Source organism: Zootoca vivipara, chromosome 2 (genome assembly GCF_965207765.1).
Source record: "Zootoca vivipara chromosome 2, rZooViv2.hap1.1, whole genome shotgun sequence".
Lineage (NCBI taxonomy): Eukaryota > Metazoa > Chordata > Lepidosauria > Squamata > Lacertidae > Zootoca > Zootoca vivipara.
Window position 1 is genome coordinate 44,894,875 of NC_142584.1, and position 24,411 is coordinate 44,919,285.

At 38.7% G+C, this 24,411-nt stretch overlaps 1 protein-coding gene across 14 annotated transcripts in view; it reads left to right on the top strand.

Annotated features, from left to right (window-relative positions):
- The window catches only part of LOC118080205 (teneurin-2), a 475,640-nt gene that overhangs the window by 177,844 nt on the left and 273,385 nt on the right, over positions 1 to 24,411 (top strand). For 9 of the 14 annotated variants that reach the window (XM_088661752.1, XM_088661749.1, XM_088661748.1 and 6 more), the window contains one exon: positions 23,945 to 24,001. The exons of the other annotated variants lie outside the window; for them this stretch is intronic. In XM_088661752.1, coding sequence (XP_088517878.1) covers positions 23,945 to 24,001 — 57 coding nt within the window. The remainder of the gene's footprint in view (positions 1 to 23,944; positions 24,002 to 24,411) is intronic. 14 annotated transcript variants of the gene reach the window in all.

Consider the following 24,411-nt stretch of genomic DNA (forward strand, 5'->3'; position numbering starts at 1 on the left):
AATTTATTAAAATAAAAACAATGACTAAGTTTAGGAGAGAGAGCCCTTTAAATCTAAATGAATTCGGTCCTTAGAAGACAGTTCTCTGTTTGTACACAAGTTTATTAATAACTCATTATTGGGTTTTTTTAATGATAGTAAATTATGAAGGGCTAAAAATACCCTCAAGCGTAATTGAAAAACATTATGTCTACTAATTGCCACTGATTTCTGCAAACAGTTATTTTTCTTTGGCCTATTAACGTAATTTGAATTTTTAATTGCAGTTTATAATTGTCTTTAGAGTTAACAGGCCTCTTCAGTTTAACTTCTCTAAGAATGTGATTCTGAATATTTACATCACTGGAACTTGGCTTTAGGTAAGGGCCACGGCTTAGTGGCAGAGCATACACTTTGCATGCAGAAAGTTTTTCTTTATGTACTTCTTCTTAATAATATCTGCTTTAGACTGCAGCCCTAAAGACTGACTGAGGGGCCTTAGGATGCAATGTAAATACTGCTCTACTGGCAGAGGAGAGTTCTTCCCCACGTGTCCACAGAAAGGTCTGCAGATGTAGAAAAGGATTGTGGGAGGCATTGGATCTGCAGGATCCAAATCCCCCTTCATTTTATTGGCATTGCACAAGCTAAATAACTAATGTAGCTCTGTTTATTATTGTAATAGTAATGGTAATAATAATAGTAAAAAAATCTCAAATGTAAATCCTACCAGCTTACTTGGAAACCATTTTATATGTGTGATAACTGTTTGCAGTTAAGTCAGAAGTGAAGCTTCTCTGAGAGAGAACATATTCAACCCCTTCCTGGAAGCATACTCTTCTTCCTCAACTTGTGATGCTCAATACTGAAAATAGCTGTGACAGAGCTCAATTAATCTCTACATTAAGCTTCTCTCTAGAATGGTCTCTAAAATTAGGGGAGTTAAACACTCCTAATGATGTGCTGGAGGGTTTCCTTTCCTCCTCTGATCCAAAGTGGCAATGCCAGTTCCAAAACTCAATGTTCCTCTTGAGCCTCCTCTTGAACCCTGGCAAAATATATGAAACATCAAAGCACTGTTTAATGTTATGACACATAGTTAGAAATTTGGCTATAGGCAAGGCACACTAGACTGAAAAAAAGGCTTTGTAATGCCAACTGTTTATATAAAATAATTTCAACTGGTTTGTGCTTCTTCATGACTTTTCAGAAGTTAGATTAGGGAATCGTACTACAGTACTGCTCTTATCTAATTCATACGGTAAAGCTGTTAATGCTTAATGCAGTTTCGTGCCTGTAAGCAAGGCATCTATTATACAAACGGCATCTGTTAGCCATCTTTACCGAGAGACATTTTATCCTTTCAGACTGAAAGCCACTGTCTTATTACTGTTATTTTTCCCTCGCACATGATAAGACAGTATATTGACTGTCGTTTAAAACTTAAAGGAACTACAGTGACAGACAAATGCCCTAGACATCCCTATTTCTGTCACTCTGTATACAAATGGTTTCAAACTAGTTTCTCTTCTTTCCTTTAAACCAAGAGCCTCCAGGTAATCTTCTCAATTAGTCCCTAGGGCTCTGGAGAGTCAAGGAAGTGCAATTCTCTTAACAGCATCTAAAATTATAGGTTCGGGATAAAATTAAGGTTGATGCTTTAACCAATCTGGCAAAGGAAAGAGAAAGGGAGAGAGGGAGAGAGGATGCTGCCCCTTTTGGCTTATTATAGGGCAGGGGAAAATATGTGATTGACTTTTCATAGAGAATTGTGTTATTTCCCTTTTGGCGAATTAAAGTAATAACTAAGTATTCTTTTACCCATCTGCTAGATGATATAAATGTATGTGAGAAGTGCTCCCCCTTCCCCCAGTCTCTCCCTCCCCCACCCCATCCATATTTTTCTCTCTTCCTAGCCGAACATTCTCAGTCAACTCCCGTGTACTCAGGTTGGTCTGTCAATGGGAACCCTTAGCGAGAATAAAATTTCAAACCAACTTTTTGCCACAAGCCAATTAATTGCTTACCATCCAACTATCAAATGATTTATGTGTTTATTATTTTTTTGTCATATGTTTATCTTCCTAGTAATTTCTAAATGGAAACAATATTCTACAGCCAATATGTGCAACTGTAATTAAAACTTTGCTAACAGTGAATAGGGCAGGATTTTGAGGAGGAGCAAAATGTAATAATTAGATTGTTCCACAATATTTTATCTCATCTGATATATTGTACACATATTAGTTTATTATGAATATTATATCAGGGAAGCTTTTGATGTTTGATGTTTTATTGTGTTTTTCATATTTTGTTGGGAGCCACCCAGAGTGGCTGGGGAAACCCAGCCAGATGGAAGGGTATTATTATTATTATTATTATTATTATTATTATTATTATTATTATTCTGACTGGAGACACACCATACATATAAAGCACATGATGTCTGTTGAAGAATCCTGGGAACTGTAGTTTGTTAAGGGAGCTTAACAAATTGTAGCGCCTGAATCATGCTTGAAATGAATGACGTGTATGTATGCAGCCCATTCATGGTCAGTTGGGCTTACAAATACAGAAGTTTAGTAACCTTTATCAGATGTTAAAATAATGCTGAGATCTAGTGACAGATTTAGAATCTTTCCATGCCAGTGTTTCTTTCTTTCAAGTATTAAACACTGTTTACTCCTTTGGCTATCTCTTGTCTCATAGCTGCATATGCTTAATTAAAAATTCATCATATTTCTAGGAGATGATAAACTACATTCATTTCATGCATCATCTCTTTAGCTCCATGACAGCTCTTTATTTCAACAGACTAACAACACAAGGTTTCAACACAATGTGGCGTTAATGTTGCTATCTGCCTCTTATGGAGTAATCTTCACATCCCTGCTATTTAGGCTAACCCTAAGTTGCTCAGTTAACTAGGCAGTGTGAAATCTCCTGTGAAGCTGTATTTGTAGGTCTGACAAATATTGCACAGAATTTTTAAATTTAAAAATAACACAGGAGACAAGGCTCACAGTCTGGGATTGCCTCTGGATCCAGCTTTGTCAATGGAGGCCTAGGTAGCCTCAGTGGTTGGAAGCACTTTGTAGCAGCTGCAACTGATGCAACAGCTACATCCGACTGGGAAAGCTTAGCCACAGTAGTTCATGCATCAGTTATTTCAATAATGCATTTTTGCAATGCACTCTGTGGGGCTTCCCTTGTCTTTCACCCAGAAGCTGCAGCTAGTGAAGAATGCTACAGCACAATTGCTGGTGAGAGTGATAACCTGTCAGCATATAACACCTCTGCACAGATTATCCTTTTGCTACCTGGCCAAGTTCAAGGTGTTACTTATACCATATAAAGCTCTTAACAGCTTGGGACCAGTTTACCTATGAGATCGCTTACCCCACGTGTGCTCACTTGAGTGCTTCAATTGGTTGAAGTGACACTGTTACAGGAGCCACATATTGCTCATTCCACATTTCTAATAAATTTATCTTTTAGTACGGCAGCACCCAAACTTTGAAATGCCCTGCCTATTGATATCTGGCAGGTGCCTTCAAAGCACTCTTTTTTGGCACCTGCTAAAAACATTTTTTCTTTAGGCAAGCCTATCTAGGCATGTAGAATGTTGACATGTGTTTTAATCTGTTGTGTTGTTGTTGTTTTTAGCTTATCATTGATTTTAATTATTTTTGAAGGTTTTTAGTTGTTTAACTTTGTTTACTGATCATTTCATTGTTTTATTCTTTTTGTAAACCAATTTTGAGTTGGTTTTTTTATAGTCAAGTCTATACATTTTATGAAATAAAGACATCAATTAGGTTTCCTTAAGAACTATTTTACTTAGAAGAGTTCAAGCAAAGTATTGCACTACATAAAAACTAGAGCAAACATACAACACAATTTCTCCAAAACCTAGCCAGAACACACTACAAGTGAAAATAGGGTTTTAAGGAAACCCAGACCGAGTGACTATAGAAATAAAGCACCCACCCCACAGAAGGGCCTCTGGGAGAAGCAGTTCTAGGCATTCCTTTGCCTTCTCTTAACTTACAGTCATTTCCTCAAGGTTTAGCAGTAAACAGTCACAAAGAATGTTCCCTGACATATTTTTCAACAATGCAAACAATGGCTATTTTGAGCTTCAGGATATATTAAAAATAATATTTATTTTTTCTTTGAAACCCCATGTCTCTTCCTTAGTTCTAATAACATAAACTGTTTCATTTTAAAATAATATTTTCTTATTCTTATTAATTATCTAGCATCTGTGATGACTTCCTTTTTATCTGAAGCATTGTTCTCTCTTAATTCAGGAGAGAGATAAAGACAGATATATAGGTAGGCACTTTTAAACTTGTTTTCTGATGACTTCAAAACACAATGTTAAAAAGGATATAGCTTAAATAATGGGGTGAAAACATTAGCAGGTTTGTTACTGAAAACTGAATCAAACAGAGTGAATGAAGCTACTAGAATAAAAATTATTTCAGTTCATTTCCCCCCTCCTAATATCCACAACATTATTTTATTTTAAAAATACTGTAGTCTGATATTCATGACTTTGGAGCTGGAGTCCCAAAGGGGTTGATTGTGTTATTTAAATATGCATGGAAGCATGGGCGTAGCCGGGGGGGCATGGCAGGGCGGCTGCCCCCCATCAATATAAATACTTAGCAAACTGAGGGTTTGCTCCCCCAACAAAAATCCTGGCTACACCCATGAATGAAAGGAGATTTGCACAGGCCCAGAAGCATTTTCCCCTTCATGTATGCAACCCTCCAAGCCATCATTTTGGATGAAGCAGAGGTGTCTATCTTTCCAGCTGGCTGGAAGCTATCACCCTGAGGGACAACATCTTTTTATACCAACCTGCAGTTATTTCAGATCTATGGGCAAGCTCTCCTCCATGCTTCATTATGCCCACAAGTGCAACTGTCTGGGACATAGGAGATGGCCTATTTGGTGGCTGCATGGAACTCTCTACCCTGGAAGACTCAATTGGCTCTCTCTCTTCTGTCTTTTTGCTATTTGGCAAAGATGTTCCTCTTTCAGCATTATTTATATGCTGTCCTAGTACAAAAAATCTGAGTAGTAGCCTACAACATAAAAATAATCACATTATAATAAAATACTGAAAAGCAACAAATAAAAACACAATAAAAATATAAACGGTCACTTTAAAACAGAGAGTAGATAAAAACAACAACATGTAGCCAAATTAATTAAAACAGAGAGCACAGGCATAAAAAACCACAAATGTGAACACTGTTAAAACCACAACCTAATTTTAAATAGTGAGAAATTTTAAAAAGAAAGAAGAGGAACACCAGGTCTCCCTGGGAAGGGTATTCCATAATCAGGTGGGAGGGGAATGACTTCTGAAAAGTCACTTTCCCTCATAGCAGAACTCCAGGTTATGATATCAGTATCCAGGTATATAGTTGTCGGGAGAGGCAATCCATCAGAATCTGAGCCCCAGCTGTGAAGAGTTCTGAATATCAAACCCAACACTTTGAATTCAGCTCAGAAACAGTCACAAAGCCAGTAAATACTTTTTGGGACCCACTGAATCCAAAACTTTAACTTTTGAGCATCAGGCAACCAATATGACTGATTTCAACTTGTAACAAACATAACATTGGCTCTTGGGGCTGCAATCTTTAACCAAATTTGATGAAATTTTGGTTGCAAGCCAACACTAGCACTTATTCCAAAGATTTTAAGAAGCCTATTAAAAATTACAAAATGGCATCAAATTGAAATTGATTTTGGTAAACTTGCATAATATGTACACTATATTACTGAACTTACTGAATTAGTCCTGGAAAATCTCCTTGAAATAAGATCCTTGAGTTAGTTGGGTCAGACAGCATGGGACATGACATCTGTCTTATTCTGTCCCAGAATAAGTTGAAGTTAAAGATAGAGGTAAACGCAACCTGCTCTTTTAGGCACTTCCCCTCTGTTGACTGATTGCATTTTTGACAGTGAAAATGTGCACACTAGTGCTCCATCCACCTTTAATGACTGACTGTTGTTGTTTTTTATTGCTTGAGCCTTTGTGTGGGTATCGTTATGGCTTATAGTTTGACCGTGGCATTTTGGGAGAAAATGAAAAAGCAGTATAAATGTAAATGTAAAAAGATACAGCTCATTCTGTCTTTGAAATTGTTGGTGTGAAAAGAGCTCAACAGTGTTTTATTTAAACAAGGTCTGCTTCAACCTTGATTGACTTGCAGTAAATTGCCTGGTACGAGAGGCAAAAGGAAGTGGATAGAAAAATGGCAATCAGCACCAAATGTTTCACATATTGATTGACAAGCACCAGAGATGTGCTAGAGTAAGATAAATTGGCCAACGGTTCCCATCTTGACAGCTCCTGAGATGGGAAAATTGTTCTTGTTAATTCGCTGCTGGAACCTTGTCATTTACCGGGATATACATTTGAGTGTCTTCTAATTGTGTAAACAAGGTTTGGATATGTACATAGCATATTTCAACCGTGGATTAACCTGCACTTTTATAAAAGTTGTAAAGGGGTTTAAGATTAAATGTGTAAAAAGAGAACAAAGAGTGTGGAGCTGGCTACTTTAAAGAGCTACCTTTCCCTGAAATACAGTAAATTACTGTGCTGTCACTTGTAGAGTCCATTTTCAGGAACTGTATAAGTTCACAGAAACAGTGCCATGGTGAGAGGTCTAAAACAAGATCCAAAGATTTTCCTTGGTTAGATCTTCCCATCACAACTTTTATAGCTAGTAAGGCTGCCCACCAACAAAATGAAAATATATATATGTTATATACTAATTAAAAATAAGGGAGGGGATAATGTTTTTGTCCTTAACTTTTTTTAAAAAATGTATCCTGATTGTTGTTTAAAGTCTACATCTATGAATCTTATATTTTAGATTGACTTAACTAATTAATGAGGTGTTATTATTATTCAGAAACAGGTGGTGGAATGGCATCTCAGCTAAAAACTTCTAATTACAGTTTATATTTTTGTAGCGGTGGAGGTGGAATCAATATTTGTTTCAGTGGCTTTTAAGAGCACACTAATTCTTATGTTTCAACTTTAAACCTCTTTAAACGAAGCAAACTGTTCTAGGCAGTTGTGTTCTAAGCATTTCTACGAGCTCATTTCCAGTTCATATAGCACTGTAGCTTCAAGCTACTTCATATGGTGGCATCCTGTCAAAACACGATAATCTTTCTCTGCAAGTACTTACTGCATGCATCAGACAACTTTATTCACCTTACCTAAGTTATCAGACAACTTATTCAAAAGTCATGTGTGAAGTGGCATGGAGAAAATCGCCTGAATGCATATGTATATGGAGCAAGTCACAAATAATGATAGCCAATTTATGGAGTATCACATGTGGCAGCTGTCATTATTCACAAATACTCTTATAGGAAAAGACTGCAGACTAGTAATAGGTTCCCAATTTCTGAACCACAGTTTTATATGTTAAGCATGATTAAGAAATCAGAAGTGCCACATACTTCTCACATATACCACTGTTTTCCGCCAACTCACTCACCTCTCTGCAGTCCCCATTGTTTCCTAACATTCCCAGCACCCAGGAACAGATTTTCGGGGAGCTACAGGACAAGGGGAAAAGTATTCCATGAACTCTGTTCTTTTCATTGAAGGAAAAATGCAATCCAAGCAAGTAAAAGAATCTTTAACATAATAGTGCAGGCTTTCTATAATAGCTATTTTTGTGTTTATTCAAATGGAGTCAGTTATGGCAAATGCAAACAGCCTGGATCAAGACGAGAGAGAGAGAGAGAGAGAGAGAGAGAGAACTGAATTGCGCTGCTGTGATGTTCTCAGTATATGTTATATATCTTTGAAATAGTTTAAATTAGTACATTTCTCAAAACCTTAATTCAGGGCATGCCTTATGCTGATGTTTAAAGATGGTAAAGAGTTAACACCTAGTCTTGGGATATTTTAGTTGGATTTCAAATTAGTCTGTCTGTGACATTGACATAGTCTAGCTTGAGAAATGCTAAATTGTTACAGCTCTGAATATTCTCATTTTACTTTCAAAAAGTGTGATCTTTCCCACCTACTCCTAACTCTAGCTGCTTGAATCACTAATTATTGCTATGATTTCAAAGGATTCTTCATGCAGTGCATAAAATAATGAAAGAACGGTATGTTTCATGGAAACTTTCATCTTGGAAAATGATTGCTTTGAGAATGTTTCAATTTGTAGGCTGTTCATTCTAAAGTAGCATTAAATCAATAGCAAATATAAAATTTCTGCTTAAACTTATATTAAAATTAGTCTAAAATAGCTGAAACATAGCAGATGCCATAATTCCTAGCTTCCCAATACTCAGCTAGTTTAACTCATAAAGGGCAGTTCACAACACTAGCTCTGGGTGTGCCAAATTTTGCAATTTTCAATATTGGCTGGGTGGTGGTGGTGGGATTACCAAGGCTTTTCTGAGGCACCACATCGGTGGTGCTTTAAAATTTATTTATTATTTATTTATTTATTTATTTATTTATTTATTTATTTATTTATTTACTGTAAATCACAGAAGTCACAGCAAGACAAAAAGAGAGAAGGCATTCTTCTTAGTGATGGGTGGATCCCCTCTCTTGTGCCTGTTTAAACAGGATTAATTTGAATAACATCTAATCTTTTTAAAATCAGATTCATTAAAAATGTTATTTATGTAAAATATTTATATATCACCCTTAATGAAAAATTGATTTCAGGGTGAGTCAAAATAATACAATTTATTTAAAAGCATGCATGTTAACACTTATAAATTATTTTTAAGCGGCATTGGAACACACAAGCTTTCCCAACTTAATTGTCAGCTTTCCCAAAGTTGCTGGAGATGGTGCAACACTCTGGTGCAGGCATTCCCAAACTTCGGCCCTCCAGATGTTTTGGACTACAATTCCCATCTTCCCTGACCACTGGTCCTGTTAGCTAGGGATCATGGGAGTTGTAGGCTAAAACATCTGGAAGGCCACAGTTTGGGAATGCCTGCTCTAGGGTCTCTCATCTATATGTGATGGGACTGTGTCCTTATACATTCATTTTGTCAAAATGTTTTCTCTCAAATTTATATTATAATCAGTCATAATTTGATTCTGGATCCTAAATTAGTGCTTCTGTGGCTTGGGTTAAATTAGCGCTTCAAACCCCGAGGTTCCATCTCGAGCTCTAGTCTCTTTTCTCTTAGCTGCTGCCAGGCTGGAGATAGCTGGCATGTGGAAAACAAGAAAATTCTTACTTTGCCTCCCTGGTATGCATGTGTGTGGGAAATAGCACTTTCTGAGGGCTTGATGCAACACAGAAGACTTATTAATGGACAGGCGAAGAGAGAGAGATTTTTAGGCACGTGTTCTTTGTTTATTGATCACATCAATGTCAGCACAGTTATTGCAATCCCCTATAATTCATGTATCTCTATGAAGAGGACTATTCAGCAGGCCTATTATATATGTACTTTGTTGTTACTTTTTGTAACTGACAATCTAATAATATGTACTCCATGTGTTGTTTTTGTTTTTATGTTATGTTTATGGCAAACATATTGCTCCTGGTAATGCCACAAGGAATATAATAGTTTTGGGGCTTCCTTGCAGTCTTCACCCTCCTGAAAGCCCACCTTATTTTCTCTAACTTACTGAGGTGAGGAAATGTGACGACAGAGGGCTCTTGGTGCAAGAACTTCCATGAATGCTGAGGATCATGTAGTGTACTTTCTCTCTGTAAAAACTCTGTAAAGTTCATGCCAGCATATGTATTATTATTCCTTACTGCTTCCATATGAGGGTATGTGTACATAATATGCATATGTATGCTGTGTCCTTTGTAATAGGCTAGTGCAGACTTCATCACATGAAATGTACACCTGACTGGCATTATTGGCAAGGCAGTCATTATTGGAATTTGTCTGAAAAGGGCAAATGTCCTTTTTGCAACTTACCATGCAACAAAAAAATGTCCCTTGACAGAAATTATTTTAATCTGATATGATTTTCCTACATAAATCTCCATTACGTGAATTAATATAGGGAGAACAAAAATGATTATTTAAAAGCAGGTATATGTATGTAACATTTAAAAAAACCTGGGAGATTCATGAGGTTTACAACTCATTTATATGCATAGTTACTCAGAGGTAAGTCCCACTGTGTTCAATGGGATTGCAACTTTAAAACGTGAAGGGATAGGTGGCAGAAGCCAAGGCATGTTCACACATCTGTTTCTTATTGAGAAAAAATAAAAGCTTCAATCAACCCTTGCCATCTTGAACAACGAATTTTCATTCACCTTATACAAACTGATCGCTATATGTAATGTCTTAGAAAAAGGCCATGAGAGTGAGAATAATACTACATAATTGACATTTAGGATGAAAAGAGATTAATACTAGAAATAAATGGCTGTGATATATTTTCCAGTCATCATAACAAACATATAGACCTTGTTAAAGTGTAGGTTTGCTGAAGTTGAAAGCCCAAGTCATTATATTCTCATCTTGTTAAAAAATCTGATGGCCCTTTCTTTTTTAGTTAAAGAAGGATAAATAATATAAACAATTTACAACTAAAAGATGTAAAGGTTTTGCAGCTGCTGAATGTCTTTTGGGAGATTAGATTCTATAATGAGAAGATATAACCCTCATTTTACAAAAATCTGTTACTGTCTTGGGAAAAAACATCACTGAATAAGATTAGAAAATGCTTTTCGTTCTTGAAACCATTACAGTTGCAGGCTGATTACTTGGCATATGCTTAATGATATCTTCATAGCTGAGAAGCAATAATTTGTTAAAGTTAAAAGAAATGTGAGAGTCCAAGTGAGAAAGCTCATATTTAATTATACATATTTATTGTTAGATATATGTGACTTTATCTAACATAGTAGGTTCAGTTTTCACAAACATGTGCCTATGGTTGTCCCATAAAAAAACAGTACAACAAAACAAAATAACAACACCACAAACTGGCTAGTCAATATAAAACCAAATTTACTGGAATAATAGCTAGAATAGAGATAGGCTAGCAACCATTCAAACAACAAACATATTAAGGTGTCATGTGCAAGTCAAGAGCTGGAAATACTGTGAACACAGAATGGATGAAAGTACAACTGTATCTAAACAAATACATGCACAGTAAACGTTATATAGACTGGATTAATGAACCGTTCAACAAGTGGTGTGAGTCCAAACACGGAACGGCAACCCTGTGCCACCACAACGGTAAGGGTAGCTCAAAGGAGAATATGAAAAATGTTCAAAGCTGCTTATCAAAGATGAACTGGATGGAATGTTCTTCAATGGGTCTTGAGTAGCCCTATTGAAATTAATGGACTTAACTTAGTTGTGTTCATTAATTTCAGTGGACCTACTTCCAGTAAACCTTAGCTGACTATCACCCACAGTCTTGGGAATTTGGTGTTAGTATATTTAGTATATTTACAATGAGAAAATTCTTTCTGTCATAAAATAAAAATGAAGACACCGTTGACAAACTTATAAAGCAGAATATTTTGCTCCCTTGTGATTTTCTAAGGAAAGCTGGAAAGGGAAGGAGTACAGTCGTACCTCCACTTACGTATCCCTCGGGTTACATAAATTTCAGTATATTTCTGGGTTTTTGCCGCGCACGTATGGGCAGAAGCACTCTACCGCCACGTGTGCATGCGCAGAAGCGGTCTCTCTGGTTGTGAAAACCTCAGGATCCAGCTGGACCTCTGGAACGGATCCCGTCCGCAACCAGAGGTACCACTGTACTGTTTTAACATGTACAAAATAAAATTTGAACATATGCAGTGGTGCACTGTTTTCTGATTCTGATACCTTTTTTCAAATACTGAGCAGGCCCCAAATATACAATCACTTTTGTGTTTATCTGAAATGTGACTAATTGCAAAGTGGTTTCTTAGTAGCAGAATCAGCAGCAGAGTTCAGGTGCCTCATTCTGGGCATTGTGTAGGCAGAACAAACTATTAGCTGTCAGTCTGATGTCTGCACTCTGTCATGCTGTGCCATCTTGAAGATAGTCAGCAGCTGTAGTGCAACCCTCTGCCCATTGGAATCTGGCGGTTTGAGAAAATTAAGTCTTGTGTGGCCGGATTCTGACCTGGCTCCTCTGCCTGAGCAATTTGTCTCACAATACAGGTATTGAACCTCCTTCCTGCGTCCCAGCCACCAACTTACAAAGAGCCCACTGAATGTGCTATAATATATCTTTCAATTTGCATTATTGTGTCCCACATTACTATCCATTTTACACCATTCTGGCATATTTAACAATATTTTCCACTCTTTAAAATTACATTAATATTGCTGACAGCATAGATGCTTCAATTAGGCTGTCTTTGAATAGGAGCCAGAGTCTCTTCCCCCCCCTTTTTGTCCCTTTTTCAGATTCATGTGAAAGGAGAAGTTGGCATTTTTCATTAGAATGAGAGCTTAGACAATATTTTAATGTGGTTTTCTGTTTATATTGCTACCTTTGCATTTTCTTAGGAAAGGCAGGATGCAGCCTCTTTCAGGCTCTTCTATTTATTGGACTACTCTGAAATGCATAAATACTTCCTGACTGCTCTGAATGAGGGGTTTTTTTGCTATGCTAATGAGTACAAATAAGAAAATGCATCCAAATGTGGCTAGGTTAGCTGTCATGTTATTTTAGCAACAAAGTAGGTGCAATTAACTAGAAGTGCCACAATGTGTAGTGTCAGAAATCTTCAGTGAGCGATTTTTAAATTCACCACAACAAGAACATCACAATCATTTTTCCCCACTTCTATATGGTGCCACAGAAATGAGAACCAAAAGTTTGTGGCCTTTTGATACTGTTTCTCAAGAAACTACTCATTAGTCCAATAGCGGTATCTGATTGATTCTTTAGTTTTGTCACATGACTGACAGAACTGTAGAACTGCAGCTTGCCTAGCAAAATGATCTTCGGTTTTGGCACACACTTCAGAAGTAAGAGAGTTTGTATTTTTGCCTCCCTGGTTGATGATAGAACACGGTGTGCAGCTAAAATAACTTATATCATACATAACTTGAATTTATATCTTTCTTTAAGTTCAGTTTTTTTCTATAAGATCAGCTGAAAATGCTCTATTGTTGGTATCCTCTTTGTGAAAAGGCTTTCTCTCAAGGATATACCGTATATCCAGCATTTTTGTAGGATACAGACCATGTGGACAGAGGCTATGCACCTACAGTTTGTACCCACATAGTCTCTGTATTGCAGGTACAGTCCAAATGAGGTGGTCAGAGCCTGCCACCATCACACAGCTGCATGTTCCATGTATTGATTGTATCATTTGCATTCATTTTTATAAGCTCTTTCATGGGTCTGTTAAAAATTGTAAACAAACAAAAAACAGGTTGAGAGAGAAATGAGGGCCTGTAAAAATGTTTTACTTTTTGATCTGAGCTGGAGAAAAATTAAGGGTCTTGGCTTTTGGGCTAGTTCTCCACAAACCAAGGTTTCCCCCCCTCCCGCTCCTGCTGGAGTATGGGGGTCAGACAGCAATTTAAAAAATAATAATTCACCAATCTCCCATTCCACCTGCAGCCCCTTCTGCCATCTCTCATGATGCTTCAAAAGGTCCCAGAACAGATATTTGAGGGAGAAAATAGCTACCAGGGAAAGGCAAAATTGGGAAAATGTAATGCAGTGCAGCAGAAGCTTACTTAGGATGTAAGCTGAGGCCTTCATTTGATGCACACTTTTGCGAATCCCCAAAGTTGTTATTTGAGCAAGTGCAAATGTTTTTTTTTCTAGCCACTCAACTAGAGTTTCTGACATGAGAATTATACCCTTTGTGGCTTTTATTTTAAACTGCTGCATTACATTTTCACAACTTTAAAGAGACAAGGAGGGGCAGATAAAAGAGGACCACCTGAATTTTACACATTAGTTTGAATTAACCACCTGATTATTTAGCCACATGCTTCTAGACATATAGAATATTCCAATTACATATCATAAGGATAAGTGCATAAAACCTTTGTTTTAAGATCATGTACTTTATTAAAATATGGACACAACATTAGCTATCTTTTCGCTGGAAGGAATTCTCATATCTTGTCAAATGTATTTAAATAGGATTTCAACCCTTTCACATGCAAAAAAAAAAGCAATTAGCCTTCATCTTATGGGTAAAAAAAATGCACAAAATGAGGAATCTCATTACACTCAAGCATTTACTATTTGTCCTATAGTGTTTTGAGTAGGCTGTATATACGGTAGATGCCCCCTTGACTTTCACATCTGTGGACAGATTGTTGCCACAACCTTATCTTCTCCTCAACTAAAAGCAATGTAGCAAGTGAAGGACTGTGACTATACATAAACATGTCCACATGCTTCAGATGAAAAAGAATGTTGGGAGGCTCTTTTCTTTCCACCAGTTGAAAGTCCCTTCTGAATACAGTAATATCTCCATGAACATCCGCCTTGTCTAGCGTCCATTCCGGCGAACATCCAGAACTACCAACACAGGTTACTTCCGGGTTTGTCGTTCACGCATGCGCAGAAGTGCTAAATCACACTATGCACAGAAGCGCAAACTGCTCCGTGTGCATGCGCAGATGTGGCGCTTTGCCCTGTATTCTTTTATGCTAGCGGTCGGGGCTCTGGAACAGATTCCAGCCACAAAACGAGGTACGGCTGTATGCAGAAGAGGGATTCATGCCGGAATACACTTTTTCTAATATGAGTTCTCTCCAATTCCTTTTTAATGTAAATATTAAGTATACAAAGCTGATAAAAATTTGTAAACAATTGCTGAGGGTCAAACAACATATTGCAAAGGCGTTTATAATATAATCTCCTGATATTTCACATTCACTTATAAATCAACTGCAGGTGTTCCCTAATCGGATTGGAGGAGCAGCAAATGGGAGAGGATATTTAACCCTTTCTCCCTGTTTTTCTGATCTAAATGCTCCCCTTCCCCAAATACCTGACTCAGGAAAACATACAGTTACCGTGTTTCTCATATTTTAAGGCATCCCTACAAAATAAGGCATGGCAGGATTTTCCTGAGGTGGAAAAATATAAGGCATACCTCGAAAATAAGCCGTACCGGGTGGTGGGAGAAGGTCTGTGGCAAAGAAGGATTGCTGCTGCCACGTTAACCCCCGAGACCTGGCTGCAGCCTCAGCGTGCAGCGCGCACAGCCCCAGGACCCGGCTGCAGCCTTTGCGTACCGCGCGCGGACACCCGGGACCCGGCTGTAGCCGCAGCGCGCGCAGCCCCAAGACCCAGCTGCAGCCTTTGCGCACCGCGCGCAGACACCCGGGACCTGGCTGTAGCCTCAGCGCGCAGCCCCAGGATCCAGCTGCAGCCTTTGCGCGCGGACACCCGGGACCTGGCTGCAGCCTCAGCGAGCAGCGCGAGCAGCGCGAGCAGCCCCAGGACCCGGTTGCAGCCTCAGCCTGCCGCGCGCGCAGCCCCAGGACCCAGCTGCAGCCTCTGCCTGCTGCGCGCACAGCCCCAGGACCTGGCTGCAGCCTCTGCCTGCCGCGCACGCAGCCCCAGGACCCGGCTGCAGCCTTTGCCTGCCGCGCCCGAAGACCCGGTGGGAGCAGGTCTGTGGTCTGTACAGATACCGGTACCGGTACTTAATTAAAAAATAAGACATCCCTTGAAAATAAGCCATGCTGTGTTTTTTTCAGGAAAAAATAAATATAAGACGTGTCTTATAATATGAGAAACACGGTATACTGTAGCCTTATCAGCTAGTAAAGGGTCCTTTAGTTGCCCCAGGCACGGACAAAAGATAGCCAAAACGACACCGGGGTTGAGTTTCAGAGAAAGAGTTTTAATCTCTATATAGAGAGACTCCTGATGACAAGAGTAAAAAGACACTTTTACATGAGGCTTTTTATCCACTCCTTTGTGCTCTCCCCCCCCCTCTGTAAGTGTGTGCACGCAAATTGCAAGTCCATATTAGGGAAATCCGTATCATGTTCTTCTTGTGCGCAAGCACATCCTTCAGAAGACTATGCGTCAGTCAAACTAACAACTATCAGCGTCAGGCTCCTCTGCTGATAAAGCCTTTTTTCCTGTGTTCCAGACAAAGTCAGCTCTTAGCCTTGATAGCACAGAGGCACACAACCTTTGACACATAGAGGCATAGAAGCAAGGGGAATATGGGAGGGGGGGGCTGAGCCATACACTCAGAATTATACAATGCAGGCAGTGCAGACTATAGGATCAGACTTGGCTCAATAATACAATTGGCAATTCTTTCCCTTCAATACAAGGTGCCTTTTCCCTGTTTTCCCCCTGTAATAAATTCTGAGCTGGAACTTTGTTAAATTACATGTTAAATAAATTCTAAGACTCATAATTAACCTGCAAGATATGGTAACCTTTAATTTTATAACATGAGAGAGCTATTACTTGAAACCTGTAATGTGAAAATACTGGGTAAACATCACTTTATGGTGATTTTAGCACATCAGAAGTGGTCATGGGAATTGACTCTCATGTAGGCCTGCAGAAGCTAACTTGCATATTATCCTGCTCTATTTGCTCTCCAAGAGTGAGGAAGTAGTTTTCTTTCCTGGATGCCTGAGCAATAAGAGTATGCATGGTGTACTGCACATAACCAGGCTTTTCTTATGCTCTCATTTTTCTCAATAAGTCAGGGTTACTGATTTCCCTTGATGGTCCTTGTGAGACTCCAAAGCAAGACTGTTCATGGATTGTCATGCTTCTGAAGTATTTCTTAATTTTAATAGTCATCACTCTGTGACAAAGACATTTTGAAGCCTAATGGCTAAGCCATCTACAGGATTGTAGATATAAGACTGATTCTTGCTAGTTGCTGTTTCCTCCTCACTGATACAGAGATAGTGAAAGCTGTCAAACATAGGGGACCCTCGTGTAATTTGAGCTTCAGTTACTGGCATGCCAGGAGATGGGCTTGTACTTAATGATAGTACCACTCCATGCATTAGTGAGCTTGATCCCTTGCTATTCTCAATTTATTTCCAATTGCTTGTAGAAATGGGACAATTATTGAACAGGGAAATTTGAAATGCAAACTTCCCCCACTTGTAAAGCACAGTCCAAATTCAAATGAGGTCCAGCCCTTTTCAAGCTGGAGTCAAATTGGAGTTGGCACTCTTCCTCTACCACTGTCTTATTCCCTCTGCCGACTAGGTCACCTCAGGTGGCAGATCTGGGCCCAAAGAGCATGTCCTCCTCCATGCCCTGCCGCTGCCGCGGTCACCTCCACCTCCTCTTCAGCCATGCTCCTGCTGTGGGGGGATGGTAGCTGTGTGGCTTGCCTGCAGAGGAAGAGGGGTGTGTGGTGGCAGCATGCCACACCCTCAGTGGAAATGAAGGAAGAGGGAGCATGGTGCCATGCACACCCATGTAGAAGGAGTAGGTGTGGCAGCAAGGGGTTTTTTTGTCTCAGGTGACAAAATGTCTTGGGCCAGCCCTGCTGCCAATGTACCACAATTTCTCCAAAAAAGGGGGCTTACTTTGTGAAAGGATAATGGGTAGCATTTAGCATAATAATAATAATAATAATAATAATAATAATAATAATAATAATAATAATAATGTATACTGTCCTTCATCCACAGATCTCAGGGTGATCCACAATATAAATACTAGTTCACATTTGCATATGTGTGTGCCCATACTCATTATCTTGGGGAAAGGAATAGTAGTAGGGAAACAAAGGTTTTCAGCTGACACAAAAAGCCAATGGCGACTCTTCTTGGCCTTTTCTTACTTATATTGCTTATCATTCCCTGTCTTGGCTCCTGAGAGGAAACAATGCTGTGCTTTTCACCATTTCTTATCCCAAATCGTATTCAAGATAAGGCATTTCTGTTTGGGAAGGATGGGGACTGGGGTGTCAACTTGAATTAAATATTGCGGGGGCCCAGGTAAGCCCCACCCTGCATAACTGATCACATGACACGGTGAACACACACCTTTTGAATGGCAATGCCCATCAACTTTGTGGGTGCTGGCCCCCTCAAAAACATTATTGTGAGTACCAAAGCCCCCATGGCCCTAGGAGTAGGCTCCTATTGGTGGGGACTAGCAAGAAGCAGGGCAAGGAGGAATGTGGTGGCTGCTAAATGGGACTTTTCAAGTGTTCATATGAAATGCTTGAAAAGTGCATTGATTTTTCTTCCACAAATGTGTGTGCATGAAAGGGTCAGAGATAGGGTATAAATCTCTACTCTTGGCCAGCTCACTACAACTTTTTACAGTGCAGCAATCATATATCATTTCTAAGGTTGACTACAATTTGGATAATGAAACTTGTATAATGTAGTTACTAATTTGAGGTAAAACAGGATTGGTTTATGGCCTGTACCTGTTCTCTTGTTTGCTCTAAATATGTGTGTGTGTTTGAAGAAGTTACCTTATTTTATTTTGTTTTTCTTTCTTTCTGGTATTTGCATAGTTCTGTAAACATTTACTAATACGTCACTTAAAAATATTTACAAATATTGGGTAACAACTTTCTGACTTTGTGATTTTACAGAAATTTTTACTAATCATGGTAACAATACTTTAATAATTGTGCTAAAGATAAAATTTGAATAATGTAATGGACAGATGTATTATGAGTATTATCTGTTCTGTACTTTCAACATTTGCAGTATGTGCAGTATGTTTCTCATATATATCAAAAGATCAAGGCTGCACAATTTATTTAAAAAGATTGTATTTAATTACGATGACCCGCATATCACTTTTAAAAAGAATTTTACCACTTCTTCTTAAATATGGTCAAGCTGAGCTCATGCTAGAAAACACATGCATATGGCTGAGCATATGTGGATTACAAAATATGAAAATCCTTCCTGATTTTCCTTATATTTCACATGTGGTGTTTAAACACAGTCAGAATGTGTGAGAATTTCTCATATACAGGATATTTTCCCCATGCAAGGTGTGTCCAAATATAATTATTGAAGCTTGAGTCATTTTGTTGGAAAGAGAACCACAATAAATCTGAATCTGTATATTAATTTCTCTGACATACAGCGGAATATTTCACAAGGATATACATGTCATGGGTTTATTATGACAACAACTTTGGTCCTCTTATCACCAGTAAACACATCTCCTAGATAAGGTTAGGGAAAAGAGTTATTGGTACTGAAAAAGTGATTGGCTGCTTTTGTAGAAAACCTTGAAGCTTGCAAAAAAAAATTGCTTCCATTTCACCCAAGGCAGTAATGCTTTTTTTAATGTACATACAGTTTTTACACACCCACCATGACCTACCTGATTGTCTAAAATGCAGGCGTACATTTAGTCAGGTGGTGTTGCAATTGATTAATTGCTATTAACCAATAGCTGTGGTTAGGGCCAACATCCAAAAAAAAGTGCTCCTGAAGTTTTTTTTTTGGGGGGGTGGAGTGGAAACTACAATGATTTTATGAGGATGGCCATATTGCTGTGAATTTACAGAACTTTTGGTGCACAGCAGTTAGGAGAAATGTCACTGTCAGCCATGATGATCTACCTGATGATGATGCCAGGGGCTGATGCCAGACCTATTTCTGCGTTTCAACTTGCACTGCGGGCGTGGGGGCACAATCCAGTCTACGGCTGTGGCTTGGAAGTGTCTCCTACTGATGATGCATCATGGGGTCTTCCAAAGTACAATTCCTGCTTTAGAAGCCTGCTCTAGTGTTGATTGTTTTAGTGATGCAAATATCTGTGATTCTTCAAATCTGTCATTTCACACAGTCTGTTTTGAGAATGAAAGAGGAGGGCAAAATCCCCATGTCCATGTTGCTTGAGATTTACATTTCTCAACAGTATATAAATCAGACTTTAGTATTGGATAAATAAGTATCATTAACTTTGATAATATCTGCAAGCCTTAGATTTCAGATAACCCCCTTCTATATTTTACTGCATGATTATAACTGGTTGTATAAATCATAGTTGAAAATAACTACTGTAAAATCCTATTTCTCTAACATTTGTAGCTAATTCATGTATGCAGCAGAGCTTTCTATGCCTCACTGACCTTGGCAGCAATACAGAGGTCACATTTCCACATGGTTAAGCTACTCCTGAACAATTTCTCCATCTCACCAGACACAAACCATTTTTACTCCTCCCAAAAATCAGTCAAGCAGCAGGTCTTCTCTAATTTCTTTTTCCCTGACAAGGATGATGAATATGTGCAATGCAAAGAATCTCCTGCCATCTATCCTTCCATGTTTGAAGTGCTAAAGCAAGAAAGAAGCTTGGGCATTTAGGTGCTTCAGTCATTAGGAACTGTAATTGCAAAGAATTGTCCTGACCCCAGGCAAGCAACTCTGTTGAGTCAGCATTTAATGCTGAGGCCTTAAAACATGTATTCCTGCACCAAGTTCTGTTGGATGGGTGGCTTGGTGTGGTGAGCTGGAAAAATAATACAGAGAAGGGAGCATATAGAAGGATGTTTTCCTCTGTTGTGCATTGATGGGTTTCTATCTGGAAGATAGAAACAGTTAGAAATATGAGTTGGTAGATGTACAATTCTGATTAAACCAAAGAATGTTTTGGCTTAACTTAATTCTAATTTGTCAACCATATCTTTTCAGCAGCAAAATACAATATATACCGTACATTATTTTCATTCTGGTGCCTGTTTGCACAATTTACAACCACAATTCAATACATTCTCTATTATGTGGATATACAGATTTTTTGAAAGCCAATAACGTACAGCCTCAAAGTTACATAAATACCCTACGGGTAAGATAGTGTTTAAACAAATTTCCAAGGGAAACAGACCCACAGAATGACTTTCTTAAGTGCCTTGGAGATTGTGCTATGAAAGCACAAACTGTGTTCTGGAATGTAACCATGAAGACTATGCTCTGGGTAGGTTGTGTAGGGTGGAATGTGCTGGTGTGTACAACATATTAATCCATTTCAAAAATCATGATTTTGTTGGAATGCAATTTGCTTTGGCAAATAAAAATTCATGTGCTTATGTGTGGAACTCTGACACAGATTTAAAATAAACATGCCGAGCTGGGATAGCTGCCACCTGAGTCTACAAAAAAGGACAGCTAATTTTATTAGGACTATTATACATAAGCGTGGGAGTTTACCTTTCCTTGATGGTGCCATAATACACCTGAAAGATCAGACCCTCCAAAGAAGATGTTACACTTATTTTTGCTCATTCGCATTGGCTATCAAATTATTTCTGGACCAAATTCCAGTGTGGTATTATGTTCAATGTTTTAAAAATTCTGCCCTGCATAATTAACCATCTTCCCACATAGTTTAATCTTCTAAGGTTAATAGATCAGCCTTCCATCCACTTTTGTTCCCTTTCAGAGTCAGAGGAGGTTCTTATTGGTTGTTACACAAACCCTTCTGGAACCAGCAAAACCCACTTCACAACACCTATACAACACATTGTACACCTTGCAGGATAATTAGAACCAGAGCTGGACAAGCTGTCTCCCAGACACATTGGGTTAATTTGGCAACGAGCTGAATTATTCATCCAAAATTTGAGAGAACTCTGATCATTTTTCTGAGCTAGGAGTGTCCCGTGTTCCACCATCCATACCTGTTCCCAAATAACCTTGTTTCAGTGCCCATCCAGTACATCCCCATTTCCATTACTTGCCTATTGACAGATGGCAGGAAACATAGAGGCAGTGCACAGGAAGAGAATTCCTTCCTTCCTTCTTTGTCCCACAGCATGATGAGTGGCAGTAGTCAAAAGGGATTCATGGGAGATGTTCTTCAAAGAGCTACTTCTATTACTATTCTGCTGGGGGGGGGCGGGGACAAGAGGGAAGGACAGAAAGAAGTAGGAGAAAACTCATTCCTCTCTGCATGTTAAAACACATGCCACTTCTGCTTGCCAAGTAAGGGAAGAGGGAGTGTTTTTTGGGGAATGGGGATTCTGGTAACAGGGAGAGCTCCCAAGGAAGTGGGAAGGGAAGCCAGGAATTATTTTCCAGCTCAGACTTGATCTGATACAAGGTGAAATTTCAAAAGCTGTCCTCTGGTTTCAGGCAGGTTTTTACAAGCCCTCCAAGTTTTTCTTTGAGTCTGACTTGAGAGAATGTTACCAGCACTATAGTTAGAATTTGGGTTGCTATTTGAAAGAGCTTTTCCTGGGACTACTTAGCTAGTTTAGCGTTGGTGCCATAGCTGCCAAGTTTTCGCTTTTCTCGCGAGGAAGCCTATTCAGCATAAGGGAAAATCCCTGTAAAAAAGGGATAACTTGGCAGCTATGGTTGGTGCTGATACTGAGTTATGATGCATTTCTCATTTATGTTATGAAACTAGAAGGGGCTTTTTTCTTTTGTATTCATTTTATTGTGCAACACTTTGTATGGTAGATTCTGTATGTAATGCTGTATTAGTTGTAGTTGTAGCAGCAGGAGGAGTCAAATTAATTTATCCTTTTAAAAAAAAATATTGAAGATTTTCAACTTAAAACATTTATCATAACATCATAACATAAACATTTAACCTACGAAAAAAAGAAAAGCGAAAAGCTTACAAAAAAGAAAAATCACGAAAAAGAAAAAAAGAAGAAAAAAATTAAAAAGTAATAAGAAAACAGAAAGAAAAAAATATTCAATCTCATCTAATACTCTTTTAACATATCTTTGACTTCCCCGTCCCTCCCTTCCCGAGTCCATTTTAGTCCCAACTTCTGCAGTTTTCCCCATTTAACAAATTCCTCTAATACTACTACAGTGGAACCTCGGTTTATGAACACCTCGGTTTATGAATTTTCGGTTTATGAACACCGCGGACCCATCTGGAACGGATTAATTCATTTTCCATTACTTTCAATGGGAAAGTTCGCTTCAGTTTATGAACGCTTCAGTTTATGAACAGACTTCCGGAACCAATTACACCCATGCTTCAGTTTATGAACGCTTCAGTTTAAGTACTCCGCGGACCCGTCTGGAACGGATTAATCCACTTTCCATTACTTTCAATGGGAAAGTTCGCTTCAGTTTATGAACGCTTCAGTTTAAGTACTCCGCGGACTGTCTGGAACAGATTAATCCACTTTCCATTACTTTCAATGGGAAAGTTCACTTCAGTTTATGAACAGACTTCCGGAACCAATTGTGTTCATAAACCGAGGTATGACTGTATCTGAATCTTCACATAATTAATTAATTTTAAATCCTATAATTTCCCTTAAAAATATTCTGTCTATAAAAACCCCTTAGCCTATAAATACCCTAAAAAAATATTCCCCATTATTAAATCTAATTACCTCACTCTTGATCTATTACCCATATTTTTGATACCCCCCTCCCTCCCCTGGTTGACAATTCCCTGTAAACCCCAACCAGCTCCTTATAACAATCCATTTTCATACCATTTAATCCATCCCTTGTTTAAAATTCCTTATATCTTTCACCCCACTCCCATCTCTTGCCCACTCCATGCCACCCCCCTCTCTCCACCTCTCCTCCTGTTGTTCCATTCCCTGTTCCCAATTCCCTTTCCCAACTTTCTCCTTCTTGCCCCCCCCCCCAAGCCAAATCTTGTTTTGATCTTTTGTCTTTGCCTGATTGTCATTGACAAGAATCTGGTCTCCCTCTCCCACTGAGAGGCCAGGATCCTGAGTCTTTTCTTGGGCTGGAGCCTTCTGGATAAAACCAATGTCCTTTGCAGCTTCTCTCACAAGTTGCCCAGGATTCAAATTTAAGGAATCAAATTAATTTATTTCCTGAATTTACAAACATGGAGCAACATCTGCAATGGCTTACCGAGGTGTGCATTACTGGTACTTATGAGAGATATTTTTTTTAATCCTGTTGCCTTTCACTCCCATCTCTCAGTGAATGGAGGCTTCAATATGAAGCTGTTTTGCGAATAATGCTTTTGTTTTTTAAACGGGCTTGAATGTGTCAGTCAAGTTTTCTGAGTCCAGTTCATATCATTTTTCTTTACAACATTCAGAAACCCTGGTTCAGCAGAGCAGAAAACAACAGAGGGAGGAGTGCTGTTTTCTTTTAGGTACTGAAAATAACTGGCTTACAAAATGCTTCCAAGTGGGATTTTTATTCTATGACTGTGGATCTGTGAATCTCCTCAAACATAATGCTGATGCTAGATCAATTGGTGGGTATAGAAAACTGCTTGTTCCCTCTAAAACAAATTATTGGCATTTAAACTTTCTTATATAAAAAAAATAGTGATGAGGGGAATTTAAGTGTGTAAGTTCAGTGCTGTTTTACAAATAGGTTTTATTTTCATTCATCTAGCATCGGTTCACATAGCCTGATACAGGCTGATGCTGTGACGACATTATCAGGAGAGGCCAATCCCCTTTCTTGGAATGCCTTGTCAACACAACGATCATACTGTCTTGAATATGATGCAAAGGGGAGAGTCAATACCAATTGACAATGGGTATTTTGATTCAG